The 20,629-nt window shown below is 35.3% G+C and overlaps 1 protein-coding gene across 5 annotated transcripts in view; it reads left to right on the top strand.

Moving 5' to 3' along the window:
• CNTN5 (contactin 5) overlaps positions 1–20,629 on the top strand; it is a 656,947-nt gene that overhangs the window by 488,983 nt on the left and 147,335 nt on the right. For all 5 annotated transcript variants that reach the window (XM_068930406.1, XM_068930402.1, XM_068930403.1 and 2 more), the window contains 2 exons: positions 4,519–4,621; positions 19,894–20,075. In XM_068930406.1, coding sequence (XP_068786507.1) covers positions 4,519–4,621; positions 19,894–20,075 — 285 coding nt within the window. The remainder of the gene's footprint in view (positions 1–4,518; positions 4,622–19,893; positions 20,076–20,629) is intronic.

Genomic DNA, 20,629 nt, shown 5'->3' with positions numbered 1-20,629 from the left:
AAAGATAAAGAGCCTGGAGGTACAGTAGTCATGGCAAAGCAATTATAGTAAGAGTCAGGGAGGTAAGGCCTTGATAATTCCCTTGCTGCCTATGCAAATATAGTGGCTGCCTTGGTCTCCAAGATCATAAATAATAAAGACGAAAAATGTCCCTTTACTATAATAGACTTTTGTTTCCTAATTTCTTTCACAAGGAACATTGGTATCATGGCAATTGCTCAGTAATTTTCTGCATCTTTCTGCCAGTTGCCGCAGGCATGTCACTTGCTAATATAGCAATAACCCAGAAGAAGAGGACATGGTGCAAACCATTACAGATCAGCATTTCATTAGGAATATAAAATGATAGCTTGACTTGCAACAAGCATTTGATATCTGTACAGATTGCATCTATTAATGGGAGTTAATGTAAGTTAAAAATATAAGATTTAAAAATTAATTTGTCTTTCAGATGTGTTCAAAAGCACTGTACAATTTGAGAGGCAAGAATAATTTGATTATATTGTGAGATACATTTTTTCAGGGCTATAAAAAGCAAATATTTAATAGTATATGACAATTCAAAAAATCAATTTTCAGTAACAAAGTCTATGCTAAAGTATAAAAAACTTTTAAACTCATCACATCAGTAGACCTGTCAGATAGTCAGCACACTCAAAATATGTTTGAGGTTTAGAAGAAACATCTAAGGAATTGGAAGCTGCATCAAAAAATCTAAATGAATTATTATCAACAGGGTTCATTACGGAGGAACTTAGGGAGGTTCCCCTAACAGTACTGAAGTTCCCATAACTGCACCTTTAATAGAAGACATTTTAGAGTAAATATTGATGTTATAAATACTAACACATCACAAAGGCCAAACTCACACAGCCATTCTAGAGGGACTGGGATATGTACCATATCCTTTAGCCTGACCTTGGAGGAATAGCAGGTAGAAACACAATGCCCTTTAAAAAAAAAATAAAGATTTCTAGAAGTATCCAAGGAGCAACAGACCATTAAGCCTGACTTCTGTATCAAGTATTTTGATGGAAAATACAAATAAAAGTATGACTATATTTTTCGCACAAACATACAGTAGTCTTACCATATAATCATTTGATTATATATTATTAAAATGGCTTTTACAGAGAAGAATCATATCTCTGTCTCGATACGTACAACTTTGCTGAAGAGTCAGAGCTAATACAAGAAAGGATGGTCAAGGTAGCACAAGGTACTTTGATTTCAAAAGGCTCTGGACAAGGTCATTCATCAAAGGCTGGCAAAGAAATTAAATTCTCAAAGAGGATGAAGTGCAGTCTTATTCTGAATAAACAATGGATACAAAATTCAACCTTTTATGGGTGTACATGATCGGTTTGCAGAATGAAGGGACATTAGCACTGAAGAAACAGAAAATTTTCCTAGAATCTCACTATTCAACTTATAAATGATGCAGAAAGGAAATGAATTTTGAAGTAGTGAAGCTTGTTGATACAAAACTTTTCAGGGCAGTTAAAACTAACCGTGAAGAGCCGCAAAAGGATGTCATGATACTAGAGTGAGTTGTGATGAATAATGACATCCAGTACCAAATTATGTAATACATAAACCTAAAAATATAGTAACTTTATTAGGTATTACTAATCATTAAAAGATCATGGCATCATTGTGGATGAAAATCAGCTCATTGATGAGTAGTGCAAAAAGCTAAGTAGAGTGGACTTGTGATAAAAGTAAAAGAGGAAAAAGAGAAAAAATAAGCAAAAACACAAACAAAAAATCTACATTAGAAAGATCCACAACTTCAACATTGCCATGCTGTTCTCATCTTACCATCTCAAAATGATATAATAGAATGTGAAAAGATACAACAGAGGCACTAAGAATAATCTTGAGTTTATTAAAGTTTCTGGGCTAGGAAGAATTAATAGTCTAAGATTTTTCAGTCTGTAAAAGAGACGACCAAAAGGGGATATGACAGGTGTCTTATGAAATGATGGGTGATTTTACTGACATGAATCAGATCCTGCTATTCATAGTCACACACACAAAAAAGCAGAAAACAATAAAGGAAGTCATCAAGTAGAAGTTATAAAGTAAATGAAAGAATATTATTTCACAAGGTGTTGATTTAAATTATGAAATTTATTGACACGGTATGCGTCAGTGTGGACATTTTTACTGCGGATTAGGCTAGGAATTATTTTAATCTAGGCTAAGGCAAATTTTAATTAGGTAGAAATTCAGTTGGTGCCCTGGCCCTCTTTGAATACTCAGGACACAATGGATAATTTCCTTTTTTCCTGCAAAAAGTACCTTTCAATCTTTAATGATAGAACTGATCCAGACTCATTTTGCTTTTAATACAAAGGGCAGTATTTCTGCAGGGTCTCATAAAACAGTCAAAACATTGATTTAGTCATGATTTTGCAGAAAAATGGGTCACTATTGCTACGATCTATAACACTTGCCCAAGTATGTCTTTAAAAAAGCAATTCAGTGTTACTTAGGAAGACACATTATTTATGGAATTACATTGTCTGTATTAGAAGTTTTATGCTTTCTCCTTTTGTAATTATTTGATTCATAAATCAGGCAATTTAGATTTTCTAACTAACTTAAGCTCCTAAAGACATATTTAAATGAATATATATTTAAACATGAATTTGCATTCTCATTTGGAAGGAATATTTCTTTTTTTTCTCTGAAAAGATGAGAGAGTCGATCAAAGAAGAGAAAATAGGGTGATGGGGGACCTGTAATAGGGGTATTTACATAGGGGTTATAGGTTTGTCCTGATGCTGCCTAAATATGACATTGTTTTTGTTTTGTTTATTTCCACTTTACTTTATCAAAAAAAATATTCTTTACTGGGGAAAAGAAAAAGCAAATTTGATAGCAAATGCTAAAACAAGGGGTAATCTTCATCTCCCACAAAGTGGATGACTGCTTTAACTAGTTAGTTGTTTGCTAGTCAAATGTAATTCTTGCTGATTTTCTCTGATTTTCACTATTCTGATTTGAGAAATCATCCCAAAGAAAGTTTAACAGTACTTTTTGCAGGGAAAATAACTGAAGTTTTTAAGTTTTAGGGTTTTTTTTTTACTACCATTTCCAAAAAAATCTTTTCTCAACTACCATTTTGTAGCCCCTCACTCTAGTCTTACACTATCAGATGCGACAACAAGTCCAAACCTTCGCAAAACAGAATTTCCTTCCAGACCTAATATAGGAGCTCGTGGGACTGCCCGGGAACTGCTAGGCAGCAGTGATATACCACAGTCCCACCAAAAATGCCCAAGTCCCATATGGCAGATGTGAAGGAACTGGAGTGTATGGTTTACCATTGGAGCAATATATATGTGCGGGTTGTTTTTCCTGCCTATCGTTCACAACTAGTCTTCTCTCACCTGCAGATCTTATATTTCTTCGCTTCCGTGCTCCTCCTTTTGGTTCTTTCCATTTTTTTCCTTGCATAAGTTGCTTCTTTTTTTCTCCATTCTTTTTCTCTGTTGTTCCTGTTTGCTTGCTCTAGAATTCTTTGGAGCGACTTGTATGATATTCATAGATTTAGACTAGACTTGTCTTGCTGCTAATATATGCTCATTATATCCACAAATTACATTGGCTTCATTCTGCCTCATCCAAAAATCTGAAAAATTCCTACTTTGTTTAACATAACTTTTAATTCCCAAGTATCACCTACCCCAAAAACCCATCTTCTATCTGATTGAACACAGCTGTTAGAATCACAATCTCTTCCTGCCATCCTGCCATTCTCCTCCTGCCATGACATTTCCTCTCTTTAAGTCACATCAGATACAAACTTCTCTCCTCACTTTATATAATCTCCCTTCACTGCTCATTTCTCATGTTGCAAACTCTTGAAATTCTCCAAGAGTATCAGTCACTCCACAGCAAATTGCAGATAACTCTGTTGATGTCCAATTTTATATTGTTGACATCTCTGAACGGTGTTATAGTTGCATTTCACAGTACTGAGCATGTTGTCTTGATTAATTAGTAATAATCCAAATTAAAAGGGTCACTGAAAAATAAAATAACTGAACTCTGTTTGTGCATGTCTGTGTGCCTGTGTTTGTGTCTGTATACAGGAGTGCCTTTACGTAATTTGACTGTTTCTTGCTGATTCTAGAAGATTGTCAGTAGAACATAAGTTGATTTATCTGTTGTACTTGTCACTGCACTGGTAAACAAAGTTTAGGTCTATGAAAAATCTCATCCTTCTGAAACTGAGTGCCTACTTGAATCTTTCAAACCATAACAATTAACCTGTGCCAGAGAAAATAAAATCATTTGCTTAAATTTGCTGTTGTGCTGCTGGTAAACCTAAATTTTAGAGCAGGTACAGGATCTAAGCAGAGCATATTGCATTAAATGAGGCAATTTCTATCAATTACCAGCTTTGATACTGTGTAGGTTCAAAAAGCAAACTACAGAATTTTTCTGTGACAATCTCAGCGTATGGAAAACTAATGATATTTCATATAAATATTCCTTATTTTCCAGGTGTGATGGGGGAATATGAACCAAAAATTGAAGTCCATTTTCCCTACACAGTTACAGCTGCTAGGGGAACTACTGTTAAGCTGGAGTGTTTTGCACTTGGCAAGTAAGTACAGTTTCTTTTATAATTAGACAGCATTGCTATTAAGATGTGACATGCCTAATTTGGGGTTTAGTTATTTTGCTGGATTTCATTTTAACAGACAGTCCTTACTGCACACACAAAGTAACCACTTGACCAAGTAGCCAGTTATGAATTCCCTGCCCAGCCATTTCTGTGGACGGTAATTCATTCCAGTTAAAATATTCTTCATCAGAATGAAAAGTAAAGCTCTTATAAACAAAAAAAGTTTTTATTAAAAAATCATCTATTTTTCAGACTTACCCATTTGTTCACTGTGATAGTACAAATCAGTAAATTCCACTTACTTCTGTCAAATTATCTTAATTGGAGAATAAATGAAATTAATAGCCTTTTTTTCCCCTAATACGTAGTTTATGCATAAAGACCACAGCAAAATGTTTTAACTATGCCTTAATATACTTTGTGGCAAAGTCAATTATCTAATTTTTACCTGACCTAATAGCACTCCAGGACATTAGGGTTTTAATATTCATGTCAAGAGGATTGGTAGTGAGTTTAGGGTTAGAAAGGTTTTAGAAATACTTCTTTACAGCTTCATACACTTTAAATTAGGAGTGAAATAACCCCGAGATGCTTTCCAGGTTACAGAATACATGATGAAGCTGATAACATTATGCAAGGATTTTGTTGTGACAGCGAATATTACCACTGTGGCCAAAAATAAGTGTGGCAAAGGTGGTATATAGGCAGACAGAACTAAACAGTAATATCAGAGATTCAAATAAGTTATTTTTGCTTCTTTATATGTATGTAGCTAAAAAAGAGATGTTCCATCTGTGACACATCACTAGAGATATATAAACAAATTGAAAAACACCTAGAAAGAGTAGAATTTTTCATAAATATATACTGCAAAATTCTGTGTGTGTGTGTGTGTGTGTGTGTGTGTGTATGCAGGTGTGTGTACGCACATGCGGGTACAAGAAATCTCACTGTATTGGATATAAGAATTCAGTTCCTTTTTGTGGTTTCTTTTGGTCATATTTTCCCCCCATTCATGCTGCTGAATATAATCCATCTTGCTTAGTTTTCTAGTTTATAGATTATCTAAGCACATACGGCTTTCTTATATCCTGGCCTGGCTTAAGCAGTAGAAAGATTTGTCTCTGTATCTCTTGGAGCAGAATTTCACAAGTTAGTCAAGGGCTGTGCCAGCTGTGCATTAGCATCCACACCGACTTGTCCTACTTGTTTATCAAAGCAGGAGCAAAACATGAGAGGAAAAGAAGTTTAAAGCAATAGTTCAGTTACCTGAGCTTTACCACTCCAGATTGCTATGCAAGTCTGGTTTTCCAGAACAACCTTCCAAAACCTGTCTTCATCACCTGAGAGGGATTTTGTTTCGGGTTTTGGGATTTCCGGCCGCCAACCACCACCATCACCACAGTTTTCATAGTCATTTTGATCTTCACATGTCACAGGACTTTTTTGTTCAGTGCTTTCCCTTCACAATTCCTATTTACTAACTGGACAAGATTTGTCTAAATCTTTTGTTTGACTTGCCTGTTTCTCCTGACAGTCTGCAATTGTTTAGCTAAAATCCAGAAACCCTCAATGACCAGGTCAACAGAGAATATTCATGAATAATTACAGAGAAATTCTGACAATATTTTTTGATTTTATCTATTTAAGCCCAGTGAAGTGGAAGGAGAGACAGGGCATATTCAAATTAGTCAAAAGAACATGTTGGAGACCATAGAGCCTGTGGAGGTAGCAATCAGGACAATGGATTTGGCAAATTCATTCTCCCATTAAATGTGGACGGTGGTTTGGAAGCAAATATGAGGGGAGAAATTCTGTATGGTAAAACATAAGCCTTATGTTTTATATAATAAAGATAAGGAAGGAGATGCGTGACAGGACAGAGAAAAGCAACAACTGGAGAGATTCCCTGAAATGCTGAAAAATGTGAGGAAAGAGCTGTTTTGTGGAGGTTGGTGGCTCCAGGCTCTCTTCTGTCAGCAATGCTAACTACCTTTCTGCCGGGTCAGTAGTTGGCAATGAGGTCCTTTTAGTCTTGGCAATGGCTGAAACAGTAGCCAGCACATTAGGGTTCTTTCTTTATTTTGCTGGGATTAAATTGCGGCTGCTGACACATTCCAAGTCACCTGTCATTTTCCCAGTGAAGAGGAGATATACCAAATGTCATCTTTCACAGTGATCGCTGACAGGCAAGAAAAGCAGCTACAAATACTTTCCGTCATCAGCACCATGAGATTTACTAACGTCTCTCAAAAAGTCTGTCAGTATTCAAACAGCCATGCAAGGAAGCCTAAGTTTGACAGCAAAGGCTTCAATTAACTTATTTCCGGGTCATATTTGGCGCTAACCTGTAACAAACAAAAAACCCTAAAACATCTGAACCATCAAGGAATTTAAGGTTATCTAATAAGTTGACCCCATTTGCTGCTAGAGTAATGGGCAACTATTTTTATCATGCACATTCCTTATCTTTTTTTCGCAGCCATTAGTGCACAAGCAAATCAGCTGAGTTGAAATTGCTTTCAACCAGATATGGTAATAATTGCATGAATGACATTTCAGGCCTCATTTGAAACCTGGAGGCTGAGGTGAGAGGTAGAAATGCAACAGATATCATGTTCTTCTGCATGTTTGCCCCCATCTCTTATTCCTGGTAGCTTTTACCGATCTTTTCTTGTTACACTGCAAAGAGTGTGCATTTTAAAACTGAATCTGTAACTAGTTAGTTCTTTCTTTAGCAGGTTGGGATTTGGAATTTTTTTGCATTCTTAGTGTAAATGAAACACAAATTATTACATCTCGAAACCAACGGGCTACTATTTTTCTCATGCTTTAATTTAGCCATCTGATGCAGTCCCTCCTCTATCCACTGTAATTGTGAGAACGACAAACATTCCTCAGAGATTTCCAGCAGCTGGCATTTGGCGAATACTCCAGAAAAAGCTTAGTCTTTAGTTACAGATTAATGATTTATTAATAGTCTTTATTTAGAACTGCCAGTCACTATGTCTGTAGGAATTAACAATAAATAACATGGAGCTGAGCACCTTTTGTCTACAAACTAAAATCGAATGACTCAATTGCTTGACAGGCAGAAATGTCCTGAAAAGTAATTTTTTCTGACCGAAACAATATGTAGCTGATCCAGTTACAAGTGGAAAAATGTTACTGATGTCACTTCTAAATAGACTTTGTTGGTACTAAAGAATTCAAAATGCTACAGGGGTGAAATGCCTCAAAATGCTGTTATTTGTATTAGATAATACTGCTCATTATGAGCAACAGTCATTGGCTCTGAAATCCCTGCATAGGTCCGTGATCGATCATTGAGATATAACAGAAGACATGACAGGCACATAGAGGAGCCAGAAATCAAATTTACTGTAATATACATCAGTGTGTATTTTGCAATAAGTGATTTTCTGTGATTTGTGGGTATTTTTGCTGGCCCGCTTTTATTGAAAGGTTTTTTTTTTTTTTAATGCCATATTTACTGTCATATCCCTACAAAAACTTTATGCTTTGATTACCTTTGCATTTCATGTACATTTGTATATGTAGCATATAGCTATGTTTTCTACAACCCATATAATTATGTCATTTCAATTAGGAGCACTTGAATGTTTCATTTGTTTTTTATTATGCCAGATGATAATATTTTGGGGGCAAAAAAAGTGTAAAAAGCCTTTCAAGACCTATCCAAAATTTGTGTTAAGCATATATATATACATATGTGTGTGTGTGTGTGTGTGTATATATATATGTATATATATGTGTGTGTGTGTGTATGTGTGTGTGTGTGTGTGTGTGTATATATATATATATATATATATATATATATATATATATAAAAATTTGAAAAGTGTCTCCTTTGAATATTACTGAATGGAAAAATCTAAAACACCTGTAACTTTTCTTTTGTTAACACAATTTTCACCGCTTGTGCCAAATATCTGGGTTTTTTTAAAGGCAAGCTAATTTTTGGTAAAACAGATAAATGAGCTTATAGGTAATCATGTAGTTGTTTATCATCCAAATTAGCCTGGTTCTAACAAGACTATCACTCTGATAGCATTTATTATATAAAACAGTAAGGCACATCATCGCCTTATTCTATGAGTAGGTTATAGTAAAGAAGCTATGACTTTCCCAGCTGACATGCTTGCACGGATTCCAGTATTCCTGACATTTCCTGCTCCATTAATGCAATTTCTCTAGCACTGCCTTCTGTCATAGGGTGCTGCCATTTGCGTTTTCTCTCAGATAATACTGAATTTACTTCCAGGAACATCTGAGAGTAACTGGTTAATTCTTTCATTTCTTTTTTCACATACTTTTTCAAAGGGAAGAATTCTGTCAGGTTTGTGTTGTCGGGTTCACTTCATAGATAAAAATACTTTCATTTCTGTCCCCACCATATACTATATTCAGTAATGAAGTTCTTCCAGTAACTGCACTCAGAGCATTCTTAACTTTAACGTTTCCTGACTTTGGTAGTATGTTTATCTCATAAGTGCCTTTAATGCTATGATTTTGACATGGGACTTAAAAGCAGGAATAGGTGGAAATGAGTGTTTTTAAAGAGCCTCAAAATGAACAAGTTTTCGCAGTTCAAACAATGAAAAAGGACTATTTGTCCAAACTAGCGTGAAGTACTGTAAATTACACCCCTCTTGAATGAGCACAGACTCTTGCCTCCAGAGGAAGAAAGCACAACAAAAAGGAAAAATGCCAGTAATTTATTGCTCTTCCCCCCCCCCCCTTTTTTTTTTTGCATATAGCTCTAGATTGCTTTCTATTTTCCAGTTAAAATAATCCTTCTATAGTCACTCTCTCACTCAGATTTTTTCATGCTGAGTTGTGTATAATGGACTCACCTTGTATCACCCTCATACTTCAACCTATTTCTCACTGCATTTTTTGACCATGCATCACACCACAAAGCAGCTTCTATTTTACTCTCGATAAAAACCTCACACTTCATTGCTTTGCCCAGCCAGAGGTATATATGTATGTTTGTCTTACGATAATGCCAACAGCTAATTTTGAGTGGGTAATTACATTTTATTTCTCATTCAAATAAATTAGAGGATGTGAGCTACACCTTAGGTCACCAAATTTTGTCAATCTGAGTACCAATATACTTTGCCTAATATACTTAGTATATACTTACTAATATAGTTCCTAATATACTTTATTTTTAAAATAGGATCCCTGGGCATGTAAATTCTCAAAAAAATTGCATTGCAGAAAAAATATAAAGTTTTATGCATCCTTTTTTTCACTATATTTGTTTTTTACCACATAGATGAGCAGATGATAGATTTTAATCAAAAGAATCAATAGAGAGCAGTGCTGACAACCAATTTTTCTTACACTCCATATGCTTGTATTTTCTGCATCTTAGAGAGATTGTTTCATGCTAGTGCTGTTTTTGTGTAATAGAAACATTTATACAGTATATCAATATTCTTTGTAAATGCAAACTTAGGTCACTTTTGGTAATGTCAAGACCATATTTTTATTGTGAAGTATTCTTACTTACAGATAAGAATGAAACAGAGATATTGACTTCTTTCTATTACTGAATTATGGTGAGAGTATTACGACAGAAGCATTGTTCATGCTGTTATAGTTAATGTTGCTTTAATAATTCCATTATCTACTCTGTTTGAAAGAGCTTTATAGCTCAGCCATAAATATTCATCCCATCTTTAATATGAGCCAAAAGAACTCAGCTGATAGCCCATTTTTAAATCTTGCTTTCTAAATTAGATAAAATAAAAAATAAGATGAAATTACACATATTTAAGTCACACAAGTGAAAGAAGTTAAGTGACCCGTAGTCTACAAAATGTTCTAAAATGTTCTCTTGAAATAATAAACTCTTTGAATCAATTCTGGTGCAAGTACCTTACATTTGTTAATCCATGGAATATAAGATTATATATTATCCCCTTGATCTGTTTTTTAAATGAGTTTTCCAATTGTTATCCAAAGTTTTATGAAAAATACAATTATGTATTTTATGTCAGCATCAATATTTTCATTACAGATTATATAGCTGTATAGAGAGTTTACTGTAGATTTTACAATACATAAAGAAAGGCAAAAAGTATTTGGGTACGTAAAGATGCTATCTGAGCAAAGGTCAGGAAGATGGTATAAAAAATTGGTATGAACTAGTGAAGGGCATTTGACTGGAACTTAGGGCAATTTGTGTCTCAAAAATTGAACTAGAGCAAAGCATTAGTGCAATCTCTTGGTGGCCATGAAATATCTGAAGGAAAGAAGTTATTTTTATTTGAGTCCCTCATTAAGACAATAACAGAATATAATGGCTATAGAGAAGGCTTCTAACTTTTGCAAATCTTTTTGCGGGTGTAGAGAGATGGACTTTGAAAGTCCACATGTCAAATGAGTGTTCACTGTGAGATCTGGTCAGCTATTGGCAAAGAGCATAATTGAAATGAGAATGAGAGTAATTTCAGAAAAGAAGGAATGTTAAAGGCATTTTAGAAGTGTGTCTTTGGTCAAAACCCCTGTGAAGTTTTTATAGTGCTATATTCTTTGTTCTTATTTTACTTCCTCCAAACTTTAGCTATATATGATTTCTTTCAGACATACAAATTTAGACAATCATCCTAAAGTAATGAGTCACAGATCCAAGTTGCACATTCCTCTAGCTTACATCCTCACTTTTCTGTCTGGTATCTCAAAAGAAGCTTCCAGTATTTCCCCCGTATCATTTCTTAATTGCAATGGACAAATTGTAACCCTGTGTGCTCTTCAAATTTGAAAAATATGGCTTTTCCTTTCAGTCCACGAGTTAAAATTGTGCTCCAGGCCTTCCATTTCTCAGTCTCTGACTTTTATCCTTCTGTTGTCCAGTCTTGACAAATCCAGTATTAACTTGGTTATATCATCCAGATTGTTGCAAAAATGATATCTGTGTATTTTCTGTAGACAGCTATGTTTGGTGGGGGTTCAGACCCAGCAGGATACATCTCCTGCTATGAATTATGAAGAAAAGCAGACAGGACCTTCCCAAAATCTGACTCCCTCTCACTAATCCAAATCCCTTGTCAAAAAAGGTCTCATGAGGATTTCTATTCCAAGATCAAAGTCTTTTCTGATGTAAGGCTCCTTAACATAAATCTGTGTTGCTACCTCCTGCCCCAGCCATGGTATTATGCCAAGGAGCAGCAGAACCAATGCACCGATCACAGTTTAAAACAAATTCGCAGCTAACTTCTGTTAATTATGTTACGCTGAAGCCTAGGGTCGTTAGGATGAGAGAGGGGTCAAGGTGGCAGGCAGCTGCTGAGTACCAGGGGAACAGAACTTGGATGCAAAATGATATAAAACAAGTTTTACTTTTTTAGAGGCAACCTAAAGCAGTTCTGCTGACCACTTCTTTGGGATATGCCAGCAGATCTTTGCAGTTTGGTGCAGTCAGAGATACAGCTCAGAAATGTTGTCTGAAGTAGTATGACCGCTCAGCACCAGCAGCTCCTCCTCTCTAGATGTATTTTGGCGATGATTTAAGTCTCCTTGTACTTTTGAATGAACATGCTTGCCTGTGCCCACAGTAATGGTAACACGCAGAGACATCTAGGCTATTACAGATAGTCTGATTCTATATTCAGGATATTCAGTGCACATTAACAGCTTTCATTTACACTGATTTGCTTGTGCTAGTAGTGCATACATTCTTATTTTCTTCACGTGGAAGCGCCGGCCAAAACAAAGTACGAAATGACATGATGAATCATTACAAAGAGTTTGTGACTGATAAATGAAGGATGGAGGGCTGAGGAATTCCAAACAGATTTTAAACAGTTTTCAGGCAAATGGAAAGCTAGTTTGGACTTGTCTGAGCATTATAATGACATGCCAAGATCCCACGGAGCAAAAGGTTCTAGATTCTATAGATCCAATAGGAGAATTGCCATGTGAAACAAATGGAGCCAGTGTGCTGGAATTTTAGCATCTTAAGGAAACTGCAATGTAAGTCTACAGGTAGCAATTTGCCTTCGTCTTCGGAAATGGTTCTTACTATGATAGTCGTTTTTTATCTACAGAACCCAGAGCTTTAAAATGGCTATATCATTATAACTTCTTTTTAAAACAGGGAAACTGGCATAGGGGATTAAAATAGAATGATTTGCCGAAGATCAAGCTTCAGCCTAAAGACTAAAACTGGTATAGGAATGGAAGTTTTCCAAATCCCACAGTACAGAAAATAGCAATCATTTATATTCCTCCTCACTGCTTCTCACTTTAGGAAAAAGATTTTGTTAATTCTGTCAGACACCAAATCTGGATGCTGTGGAAGTATTCTTCAGGTTCACTGAAAACAAAACAATCCCAAGAAGAAAATGAGAAGGCTCAATAGAAATTAGTTGGTCAGTTTTATGCATAGGGATGTCTATTCCCCTGGAGATACACTTCCAATAAGAGGAAGGAACCTTTTTGAATATGAATATGGCATCTTCCAGTCTACTTATTTATGTAAGTAAAGAATAGGTCCAGGATTTGGTTTGCTTTGATGACCGTAGTACATATTGTTTATGCCCAGATAAATCCTTCTGAGACTTTCATCCACTTTAAAGTTCATTCTCAGTTCAGATTGAATAAGAATCTATGTCATAACATGCAAGAGCAGGATTGGCTTTTGTCCTTGTTTTTCAAGCTGGATTGATTTCTAACTTTCTTTGAGTAGATTTTTTTTCTTCAAGATATTCTGTTACAAACGTTACAATCATTCCTAGAAGTGCAGTAAATAAAGGTTCTCTGGCAAATCTCAGGTAGAACTCCCAAGCCTCATTCTGCCTTGGTTTGGGTAAACACTCCAACCACTTCATACCCCAAGTCGAAGTTTATACTTAGTGCCTCTTATCATATGGCATAGGGAAAGCAGAAAAATTCAGTCCTATCAAAAAGCAAGTCCCAACAGTAGAATCTCAGTCTCAAATAAGCAATATTATGAGTCTCTACCCCTCCTGACAACAAAAGAAAACCTGTAAATGTTATCAAAAGCTTTATTCAGTAGTATACACAGCTTTGCCTTAGTTTAAAGACGAAGGAGGTATTTTTGCAGGTGCTTGCTTGCAACTTTTGTATAGAGGGACTTTTAAATTGAGGACAAGGAAGAACAGGAAAGCTCATGCTACAGAAAACTCTCTCCCTTTAATTGTACTCCAAACCTGCTGTTCAGAATCATATATGCAGTCTTTTCATCTGTATTAGAAGTCGAGAGGATCATAAGAAAGAAATTTCTAGCAATTATCAATAGCAGTTCCTCAAAGTAACTGCTTCCATAATTCTCTTCAGGATTTCCTAGAAAGAAATAAGTGCGCATACACTGTTACTGTACAAAAGAGTTGAATCCAGCACTTCCAGAAGTCAGCAGTCATCATATTCTACAGCTGACTTGCAGATTTAAAGCTGTCCCAGACACATCACATTTACACATGAAGATCATGTGTGTCATGAGTGGTGGTAGATCTGTTGTTTTTTGGACTCACTGTAGCTACCCCTCTAGCACTGATCTGTATAGTGTAGAGTTGATCCGTACGGTAGAGTAAAGTTAAAAATCCTAAGACTAACATGCCAACTACAGAAATTCTACCTGGCCGAAGTTTGGGACACAGAAAAAAGACGTGTTCAAGGAAGTGCAGTTATAAAATAGCCTTACACAGGATGGGTAATCAGATTGCTACTGTGATATTCTGGCTCTAAGACTCCATATGGACACCCATCAAAACATGTCCCTTTAGCAGATTATTCTGTTTTAACACATTTATTATCTAATTTACATTTGTGAATCTTTCATATACTGTCTCCCCTCCTCACGCAACTGATGTCATATATGTCATTTGCTTCTCAAGTTGCTTCAGATTCTCAGCAGCCTCTTTGACCAAGTGTCTTGTGACATTTTAACTGTTGTTATGTATTTAATGTTTTTTAAAAGAACATTCACCAACTTCAAAGTGCCTTCAGCCAGAGAACCCAGGTAAAAAATAATCAGACTAGAAAAAAAGTGTTACTGGCTGTTTGATGCTTAGGGAGTTTCTCAAAATGTAGGATAGAACTAAGCCTACTTCCGTCATGATTTAATAGCTGTATCTGCTCTACACCTCCTCTATAACACAATATGACATCCACAATGCAGTGATGAGGAAATGTAACACAGAATTTTGCAATATGACTAATACTAGATCCACAGATGCTCATCCATTCTCTCCATGGTGATGGAGTCTGGCTCTTAGCAACCTACCTTCTCCATTAACTTTTTTGTGATCTAGCTTTGCTGCTGTGATTGGGTTAAGAGTAAATACCATTATCTAACTTTTAAATGGAGGCACAAAAGGTTGTGGAATAACTTTTCCCCTTTCATTCACTGCTTGTGAAACCAATTCCTTGCCCATAGTGGATCTTCTGTTTTCCTGTTTGATTACCTCTTAGTAAGATGACTTTTGTGATCATCAATAACTTTAAGAATTTAGGGAACTACTTTGAAATCACGAGGAGCATGAATTATCTTAATCTAACTTTAGCTGTCTCACAATTAGGGATCAAGTTTGAGCCAAGGATTTAAAATGTTCAATCAGAGGAGAAAGTCCTCTGGAGTATGAGTCATTGTGGATAATGGATCATTATGTATAATGAATCATTATCCCCACCATTGCTGTAGATGTTAGGGGTGCTCTCCCATCCTAAAACCTCAAATGTGAAGATGACTTGGAGCTGGACGCATGGTCAAGCACAGACATGCTGCCTTTGTTCTGTGCAGGTGAAGTACAAGATCAGTTCTAGTGAGGAAGCACATCCACACTAGCATGCAACACTGACACATACATGAGACCTCTGTAGTGCAGTCATGGACCCCATGTTGATGTGACCTGCAGACCCAAAACTTGTTCCTGCTTACTGGCCTCAAACTCATCACCGTCTTCTTCTATTCTAATTTTATCCTTAAGTCACCAATACTCACAGCTGCTGAATGTCATGAGTATTAAGTGTCTTTTAATAACCAAATAAAAGGAGAAGTTATTATCTGTATAGAATAATGAGGTAGTTTCCTAATTCTGTCCATCTGACCAGAATAGATATATATGGGACATTCTAAAGGTAAAATTGTGCAACTCGTAGATGTGCATTTCTGGCAAGTATATGATGAAGAGAATTTCATGATACTCCTCGACATTTTAATCCTACATAATTACGCTGTAATAATTAGAAGATATTTAACACATTTGGAAGGCTGGAGGGCATAAGGAGAAGGAACTCTTTTCTAATCTCAAATGAGAAGGCAAGCAGAGTTTTTCAAGGTGTATTATGATGTGCACCTGTGCATTTGAAGACACAACTCAGAACTGTAAGGCATTATAAAGAGAAATAGTGTGGAAAGGAATTGAAACTGCAGTAGAAGGTAAAATATTACAAATAATACAAAATTATTTCCCCCCCCAAAAATAGAAAAAGTAACCAAAACATTCCTATTTAAGATAATTCTGAAAAGTTAGGGGCTCCAATCCATGGAAAATGTATTTTAAAATCTAGAGGTTTCCTTTATTTCTGTCTCATCCCTTTCCTGAAACAAATAGCTACCTCATAGATCCAACTACATTATTTTTCAAATGAAATTGAAAAAAAATGTACAAAATTGTTTCCAGTAAGATTTTCAAAACATTTCTACTTCAAGTGAAAACAACGAAAAATTCCCGATGAATTCAACAGCATTTGTCCTGATTCTGAAACTCACTCTTATATAGTCTCCTCTAAATGTAAATGCAAAAGCATAACCTAAGTGGGTTTTTTTTTCCACATTCAAGATTAACATAGCCATAGTAATGTCTTCCATAGTCACTGGTGACCTCTTATAATTTTTATTTCAGTTGAAGTGAATATGGGATTTAATGCTGGTCCTTCTAAAAGCATGTGGGAATTTTATCTTACTGAGGCTAAGGTTTACCTGCAATATTCAAAGAATGTTTCCAAGAGTGAGAAGGAGAGGTCTTCTCTTTGAACTCAACTGGAACTCATATAAAGTTACTCACATGAGTTGAATCTGACCAGTATAATACTAAGTTTTTCTTTATAATAAACAAGAAAACTTAATATCCCCATAGAAGCCTGATAAGCCCCAAATAAAAATCAATTATAACAGTTATTACTATAAGATTTAATAATTATGTATATTATCTTAAATAGATCAATATTAGAGGTATTTCCACTGTTACTCTTATTTTTTAAAAAGGCTATGGATCATGTGAAAAGATGAACAATGTGTGCATATGTTAGTTAGCTTTTTATGGTAGATTTTATGAGTTTTCTAGAACAGTCACACAATTTTATTCTTTCACATCCTTACTGAGATATATTTCATTGTTTCATTTCATTCTCTCATGAGTCACAAAGGAGAAATATGTATAGATATATTTTTACTTCAGATGTAAAATTCATACCTCACTTGTGAGTTATGCAAGGAAAATAAGAAGCTTCATTAAACAGAGCTACAAGTTGTCTGTGAATATGATTTGCAGGCTGGGAATACTTTCCTTTGAAATCATTAAATCTTCACAGCTAAAGTAATTTCATCTCCTTCCCCTTATTACCTCATACTAATGAAGAAAAAAGAGATTATTTTTAAAATACATTTCCTGATGACCCAGACAACAAGAAGTTTGTTTGATATTTGCTGTTATACACATTTATTTTCTGTAGCTTGCATTACAGAATTTTTTAAAGAGGTAAATGCAATTTAAAGGAGATTTCCTAAATACATGAATTTCAGAATAACCTCACAGCAGCTAAATGAGACAATCTTCATGGTTTATGATGTCTTCATTGTTTCCCTGAAACATACACCATGAAAAAAATCCACTTATCAGCTTTATTCAGCTGAACTGTTTATATTCTGTGACAACAGAGCAAAAGCATTTTTGTCATTGGTTTTACTGGATGGAGCGTTACAGGGCAAATAAGCCATAATGGGTTACACGCATGACAGCCTTTTGGAAAATAAAATGTACCCACCTGCCTTTCCCATTCATAAAACAGCACTTACTGAGGTGGTATTGCATTGTACCCAGCAAAAGTATTTCTACTGTAGACCTGTGTTGTAATGAATAAAGATTAATTAAACACTTGACTGGCCATAGCTGCTGTTTTGCAGCCAGTGATTATGACATAATAAAGTAAGAGGACAAGCATGTAAGTAGCTGACAGTCAAAGCTGAAGCCAAAACAACAACAGAATTATGAAATCTCTGGAACATCACTCAAGAAAGACTATAAATTTTAGTAGCAAAGTCAAGAATGAAGTTAGAAATAAAATATGATAGCATATAAATAGGAAAAAGAAGAAACTAATATTGTTACGTGTACTATTTCTAACATATGCAAAGAGCTGTCAAATTACAGAAAATTAAAATAGGTTCCTAAGGATGTCAGAGGATTATTGTAAGTGATGGGGCTAAAGATAATAAGTTTTAAGTAGTATATCAGAGACAGAAGTATTCTATTTATTCTTAATATTTGGAATTGAACAGAATGAAGTACTTGTGTCATGTAAGAGTGGGAAGCTCTTTTCAATCTACCAACTGAAGTGGGTATAAAATAACTTCTAATATAGAACAAGCTTAATGAGATTAGACCCATATAAGGTGCACAGAAGAGTCCTAAAGCCAAATTCACAGGACACCAAGATTTGAAAGCAGTCAGTGCGAAAGTAATTTAAGATAAAGAATGAGTAAGCTATCCAGCTTCTATGGCAGAAAAAGAGCTAGTGTGATCCATACATATCTAAAAAAAGAAAGATATATATGGTTGGAGTGCTGAAGAAAAAGGGATTAGTCTGTTTATTTTGTTCACTTAAAAAAAAGTGATTTGATTTCAACATATGTATCTTCTGTGGAAGAAAGTAGTACAGGACCATTTCACAAAAGAGAGGCGTCACGAGGACCATGTCTTGAAGACGAATCCAGACATATTCAAAATAAAGTAAAGTATCTTTCATGAGATTAAGTAATCAGTGGAGCAAACTGACAGAGGAAACAATGATTCTCCGTCTCTGATATGTTCAAATCAATAGTGGATACCATTCCAAAGACTGTACTTTTGCCCAGACACAAATTTTGTATGAAGGTAATTATGCTAATAGACTCAATGAAATTTAATGACTTCAAGTGATATTCAAGTGAGAGTATTAGAGAAGCTAATACATCTGACCTCCAAATATGAGTTGATGAATTTCCTGAATCTCTGTAAAATGCTTGAATTTGGAGCAACTCAGCTGGGAGTCGGAGCCCAACCACAGTAACTCACAAGGCTGATTTTCACTAGCTGAACAATAGCTAGAACCTTACTTACGTGTGGCTCCCACCTCTGTGTATGTTATGTCTAAAATTGGACACCACGAAAAATGGAAGAAAAGGCTTTTCATTGCAACTTTTTATAATTACAGCAAGTCCCACAAATGGAAGTTAGTAAGTGCCGGTAGAAATGAAAATTGCTTTGAATTTGAATCCATGTTATGAACTACATACCCCCATCTAAACTGCAACACCTTTCAACTGTGTTTATATCTAAGTTTAGACTTGAGAGCAATTCAAATAAATCTAAAATAAATTTTCCATGAATAAGTTATATTTTCATTTAGGATATCTTTAAAGTTTCTTTTAGAATACCTGAATTATAGACTAATTTTTAGTTCGCAGTCAAACGTTTGGCATTACTTTTATAAATATGTTCTTTTTTTCTTCCCTCCTCTGAGTGTCCTCTACCACATTCAGAAAAATATAAGGCTGTACCAATTGAAAGCCATGGAACAAACAGCCCAGGGGCTGGAGAATTCATCACAAGTCTTTGGGTAAAAAAAAAAAGATCATTGAAGTTCCTCAGGTTTTGAAGTTGTTATTTTCTTTCACCCATAGAATAAAACGGTTCAGGACAACAAGAGTAAAGCATAGAGTGCTAAAGAAGCTCTAGAGAGAGCTTTTGAAGTGATTTACTTAATCTCAATAAAAAATTGGCGTCCCTTGTGGATGAAGGGGACACCTGCCATGTAACAACCATTTATTAAATGTTCCCTATGGACACTGAAGTATATCAAGCATACATGAACCTTAATTGTGATTATATTTTATTGCTTCTTAGATTATTAAGCATTTACATTAACAGATAGCAGAATCTATATTCTCAATAGTGGAAGAGTGCTAACAGTAATTTTACTAAATATTTCAGCCCTGTTCCAACAATCTCGTGGAGGAAAGTTAATGGTCATAATCCAAGTAAAGCCCGCCTGAGAAAATCCCAAGCTGTGCTTGAAATACCTAATGTGCAGCTAGAGGATGCAGGGATGTATGAATGTAAAGCTGAAAACTCACGTGGAAGGAATGTCTTCAGAGGACAGCTGCAAGTGTACAGTAAGTGTAACTGCAGACAGTATTATCCAGCAATGTTTTGTCCACACTTAAGGCTGTAAATACATATGAAGAGTGTTCAGGTCCAATGAAAAAGAAGTATCTTTCTTCTGAAATAAGATCAGTATGGAATTAGGCTATATCTTTTTACCTCTCAGTAAGGCATTAAAGTATGAAGCATGAATAAAATTGACTTCCTCAAAAGCTGGCAAAACCAAACTTTTATGTTTCTTGATGTTTAGGGTTTCTTTTAAAAACAATATTCTTATAATTTAAAAAAATCTATATTTTTGATCCTCCTAATATGATATATAATGCTGACATGCAATCTATACCTGATGCATTTGTCAGAAAACTACTTTATGAATATCTTAGGATTTTTCTCATGCTTTTTTTTAAACTTCTACTTTACCCTTGCCGTGTCTCAGTGATGAGTTATTGTTAATTTCATTGTACGGGAAAAAGAACTGAGTAAGTGAAATCGTGAAATAAGTGGAGTCCATATTTTGTGAAAATCTAGGCATGCACAATTTCTTAAGGTTCTGATTTTCAGGAAG

Source organism: Struthio camelus, chromosome 1, assembly GCF_040807025.1.
Source record: "Struthio camelus isolate bStrCam1 chromosome 1, bStrCam1.hap1, whole genome shotgun sequence".
Classification (NCBI taxonomy): Eukaryota; Metazoa; Chordata; class Aves; order Struthioniformes; family Struthionidae; genus Struthio; species Struthio camelus.
This window is presented reverse-complemented; position numbering and strand designations above follow the sequence as displayed.